Raw genomic sequence first — 5,566 nt, 5'->3', positions numbered from 1 at the left:
TGCTTGCTAATTTATTTTGAAAATTAATCTTATTTTTAGATTTAGAGTGATTGTTAAAATTGTGATAAGTTGCTTTTATCTTCAACTGTTCTCCAAAAATAAAAACAAACAAACAATAAAATAACAAATAAATACAATAAATAACTAAATAAATAACTAAAAAAAGAGCATGAAGGAGATTCCATGTTAATTTATTATAATCTAAAATTATAGAAATTGTTAAATAAGGTATGACAAGGTATGTTTCTTGGCAACTGTCCTCAAAAAAAAAACATGAAATATAATAATAATCTTCAACTGTTCTCCAAAAATAATAAAAAACAAACAATAAAATAACAAATAAATACAATAAATAACTAAAAAACAGAATGAAGGAGATTCCATGTTAATTTATTATAATCTAAAATTATAAAAATTGTTACATAAGGTATGACAAGGTATGTTTATTGGCAACTGTCCTAAAAAAAAACCCATGAAATATAATAATAATACTATAAATAATAATTAATAAAAAATAGTAAAAAAAACAATAACAATAAATAATAAAATACATTGATTGAAAGAGAACCCATGTTAATTTATTATGATTTTACAAAAGAACAATAAGTTGGCAGAAACTATGGCTACCAAGGTCAATTATTGTAAGGGACACACAAATACTGACCTCCTGAGCAGCAGCAGGATCATCTGTGATGTCAAAGATGACCGCCTGAGCGCCTCTCTGAAGGGCCAGACGAGCCTGAGAGACACAGAGAGACAGAGAGAGCGTTAGTTGTGTTGTAGAAACCCCACGAGCCAGCAGATGGCAATCCTATCACATATTTGGAGCCACTGAGTCCTGTCATTATGTAATTCAGCACCGCTTCTGACCCCTGTGTGTGAGAGAGTTTGTCTGTTAAAGTGACGGTCTGCACTTTCAATAACTTCTTACCAAATTCCTAAGACATTTTAAGAGACTACGACACATATGAAGTCAGTAGAGATCGACAAACAATGAAATGTACCTTTTAAATTCTTCCAGTTGAAGGGAAGATCTGCACCAAAACACACATGCACTACATTTGTGCCGACAACAAATGATTTAACACTTCAGGTTAGGAGTTTGTTCAAAACACTAATCCTTAGTATGCTTAAATTAGCAATCAAACAACTAGTGAAAAGCACAATAATTATTGTGATGAATTATCAGTAAAGTATAACCTCCCTAAAGTCTTTAGTGCAGTTTAGAGAAGAAAAACTGAGTTCATACACTACAAAAACACTAGTACTTCCCTTCCACGGTGTCAAATTCTCCCTGCCTTTGTCAAGATAGATAGATGCGCTTCATGTGCGACTGGGAGGGAATTCTGCCCAAACAATGACCAATAACTCACTGAAAGTCTATTTCCTGCCCAACTACTGCGAGTTCAAAGGTCAAAGGTCACAGTATGAGCTGCAGGAAAGTATACTGCTGCGTTTCAGACATTGACCGTGTGTGTGCATTTAGTTGTGGTAAAGTGATTGAGCGCTTATAATTAGCAGTGCTTGCAAAGTCAAGCATTGCCATCATTGTAAATTAGACTGAAGGCTAGTGATTTGAACAAACCCAAACTCTAATTAAACTTCGGCGCGTGTGTGTGTGTCGTCCTGAAGCGTTTGTGCTCCAGACGTGAATGATTCACTCATGTGTGTTGTTGAGGAGACGTGTGCAATTACTAGGTGATCAGATGCACCATTTTCACCTGCTGGACCAGAAAACAGGTGAAAAGATCCCACAGACGCACACTGAAGGAAACTGTTTACACAAAAGACTGCAAGAAAACACACAGAACGCCATAGAAAGTGCACACAAAATTCTAGCATCGTGGCGATAAGTTTTGCATGGCAAAACATACTCTAATTTATCAACATGATCACAACTTTGCTGTTAAACCTGTTTCACACAATCTACTGCATGCCTTCTGCTGTCGGACTAATAGTTCAGACTTGTTTAGCTAGTAAAAGCTCTTTTAGTGTAATTGTACAAATGTCCACCTTCAACTCGTGCTTAACGTGTCTTTTTTCTGTCAAATCTTTATTGATTTTTATCATTAGAATAACTGCAGTAATATTTCCAGATAAACTCTTACTGGCTACACATACACAGAGAGAGAGAGAGAGAGCTAACAGGTTTAACCGAGCATGTGCACGGAAATGGTCAGTGTTTTCTATAAGAGCCAAAAGCATTCAGATTACTGGCTCTGAGATTTGCTCAGTGTGTGAGAAATCTTGAGAAACTTGTTAAGTGTGAGTTTAGTCTCATCTGCAGGGTTAATGAGAGAGTTCATCTGTGCGCGGAGTGTAGTGTGTGTGTGTGTGTGTGTGTGTGTGTGTGTGTGAGTGTGAGAGTCAGTGCTATCTGTCTGCTTTCAGCTGATTGGCCGGGTGAAGCAGGAAGAGGCGGAGCATCAGTGAGCAGTGTGCTTGATGTGGGGTATAAACTCATGACAGCTGATGTGTGTGTGTGTGTGTGTGTGTGTGTGTGTATTTGGAAGAACAAGAACTGACAGGATAGAAGAAGCCAATATAGTTCAGTATAAAAAAATAAAAATTCTGACAAATAATATTTTTATGTAAAGTTATAGGAATATTTCAGCTAAAACTGAAAGTTTAGTTTAAAAATCATGTTGTTTAAAACCTGCATGACTGACTTTCTTCTGTGGAACACAAAAAGATGCTTAAAAGCATAGATTGCATTAGTGCCGCCCACTTTTTCAGCTGCATTGGTTCTAGAAGTATTTTTCTCATAATTTTTTCCCCCATAGGTATTTTTAAAAAGTGTTTGTTAAAGAGTTATAAGTTGTGAACCATATCAACCAGCTACGAGGAGAATCACAACATTACAAGCACTGAAGCATTGAAATGATTGAAAATCAGACTAAAAAGATACAAGACTGTGAACTTAACGGCTTTTATAAGGGAAAGAACTACAATCCCATGAAGCATTGCGAATGACATAAATGAAAAACTATTGATTCAAAGATGTTGATTACATATACAGAAACAATATCTTATAAATGTATTGCAAAAATGCATTTATATACAAATATTTACTTGGTTTAGGAATGTAGGGGGAATTTGTAGTGCTTCATGGGAGTTCTTTAGGCGAGATTTGCTTCTCGCGATTCTCTGATTGGTGGAGATTTCACTGCAGAATTATGGGTAATGTAGTTTTTAACTAGGAATTCCTCTGTTAAACAATTATTTAAAAAATAAGTTGAAATAATGGGAACTGATGGCTTCAACAAAAATAATTATCAATATATTGATTAACAACGATGGAGAAAATGAATGGAGTTCACGCTGCTCTTTACTGTACAATGGAAGCAGACAGTGACCAGGGGCTGTCAAGCACTAAAAATGACATAAAACTACCATAAATGTATCATAAATACAGTTTATATGTCTCTGAACTCTTGATATAGTGCATAACTTGGCACTTCTTTAGTGTTTTTTTGTCCTTTGCATTGTAAAAAAACAGCATACAGGTTTGGACCGACATACGGGTGAGTAAATAATGACAGAATAAAATATTTGAGTGAATTATTAATTTAAACAGACATTAAAGGTGGATGGTGAGATAAAGGTAAGAAACGCATTGAAATCACCATTAGACGTCCCTCCTCATCGTCTCTTTCTTTCCCTTCACTTAATCACTCGACGGTTCTTTCGATCGCACTAAACAATCATCCCTCTATCATCTACATTAATGGATGTTTGTTAATTCAGCTTGATCCTTTGTTCTCAGAGCTGTTGGTTTATTTCCAGCCCGCAGGCGAAGGGAGCCCGTCCAACACCGCAGAGACAAAACCCTCGGATAGATTCCCTCAGATAACCTCAGATGATTAAAGTAAGCCACACACAAAGAATGAAACTCAGTCATCTACTGTAATAACTCCACATTCCTGAAATGATCTACTACAGTAGCCTAACGTCTCACTGGCACCCAGACACTAAATAACGATCTCAATATTGGGCCGATCTACTGAAGCCTAATATGGCATGTATAGCAAACAGAAATATATACAGGTATATGTTATAAATAAAATAGAAACATTATTACTTTTTTAATACTGTTTAACTTTTGAAGTTATGTAATTGCAGTGTATGTGTCTTATCATATATATATATATATATATATAGTGTTAAAATGTCAAATTCTGTCAATTTAATGACTGTTTTTCATATATATATATATATATACATATATATATATATATGATAAAAATATGTATACTACAATCATATATTACATTCAAAACTTGCATTAGATTATACAATTGTAAAATTATCATTATAAAATTTCAATTTAGATTATTAACTCTAAATGAGCAATACAACTGTACAATACAATACAAAAATACAATACAGTACTTATTAATCTTTGTTCATGTTAATTTACAAAAATACACATATAACTTATTTGTGCATGTCATGTTCAAACTAGTGCTGTCAAACGATTAATCGCGATTAATCACATCCAAAATAAAAGTTTTTGTTTACGTAACATGTATGTGAAAACTTTTATTTTGGATGCGATTAATCGTTTGACAGCACTAGTTCAAATACAATAAATTATATTAACAGGTACATTTTTTTATTTTAACAATGTATTAGTTGAAATTAATAATGTATTAGTTGAAATGAACTAAAATTAATAAATGCTTTATTAGTATTTTTAATTGTACTTAAATAATTGGAAGGTGTTACTAATATAGAAAATAGAATATGAATATATACATATTAATAATATAATATAATATAATATAATATAATATAATATAATTAATTTAACATTTTTATTCAAAAGCAGACCCAAAATCGTAGCATACCCAAATACTAGAGGTAATATTGCATGTTTAAATCTTGACAGGTTTACAGCGGTAAACTGCTCCGTGTGAGCATGATCTCTGACAGGTTCAGTTGTGATGTGAAGCGTGAGTGAGGAGTTTCCAGTCTGTCCTCGGGCTTAATTAGGCGCTTCTTCCTGTGCTTTCATTCGCCACATGAAAACATTCCTGTTTTGATCCGTATCCTGTTATTCCATAAGATCCGTGAATCCGATCTACCCAAAGTGTTCAAGCACTAATCTACACGCTTTCTCACATCTTCTGTGCTGATTGAGGGGAAATCTGTGGAATGACTTTAAAGGGGTCATATGATGCTATTTTAAAGATCATTATTTGGTGTATTTGGTGTAACAGAATATGTTGACATGCTTTAATGTTCAAAAAACACATTATTTTTCAAATACTGTACATTACTGTAGGTCCTCTATGCCCCGCCTCTCTCAAACGCTTCGTTTTCTACAAAGCCCCCTCCTTTGACAAGCGCAGTCTGCTCTGATTGGCCAGCTGACCCAGTGCATTGGGATTGGCCGAACACCGCAAGTGTAATGTAACCGGAAATGTAACGCCCCTTACCATAATCGCCAGCTTCAGCTTTCAAAGTGAATATCAAGACAGTTAATAATGTCGTTAGTTTTACCATCAGTTCAAGCCCGAAAGGACAACAGAGTCGCGTGACAGACACAGTGATGAAGCTGGTA

At 34.6% G+C, this 5,566-nt stretch overlaps 1 protein-coding gene across 1 annotated transcript in view; it reads right to left on the bottom strand.

The window, feature by feature from the left end:
• Window positions 1-5,566, bottom strand: part of LOC107734348 (E3 ubiquitin-protein ligase RNF43-like) — a 121,202-nt gene that overhangs the window by 1,509 nt on the left and 114,127 nt on the right. Inside the window, exon 3 of the mRNA XM_016546283.1 lies at window positions 665-739. Within this exon, the coding sequence (XP_016401769.1) occupies window positions 665-739 (75 nt within the window). The remainder of the gene's footprint in view (window positions 1-664; window positions 740-5,566) is intronic.

The sequence above is a fragment of the Sinocyclocheilus rhinocerous genome, unplaced genomic scaffold, assembly GCF_001515625.1.
Source record: "Sinocyclocheilus rhinocerous isolate Xijiao unplaced genomic scaffold, SAMN03320098_v1.1 scaffold370, whole genome shotgun sequence".
NCBI lineage: Eukaryota > Metazoa > Chordata > Actinopteri > Cypriniformes > Cyprinidae > Sinocyclocheilus > Sinocyclocheilus rhinocerous.
This window is presented reverse-complemented; position numbering and strand designations above follow the sequence as displayed.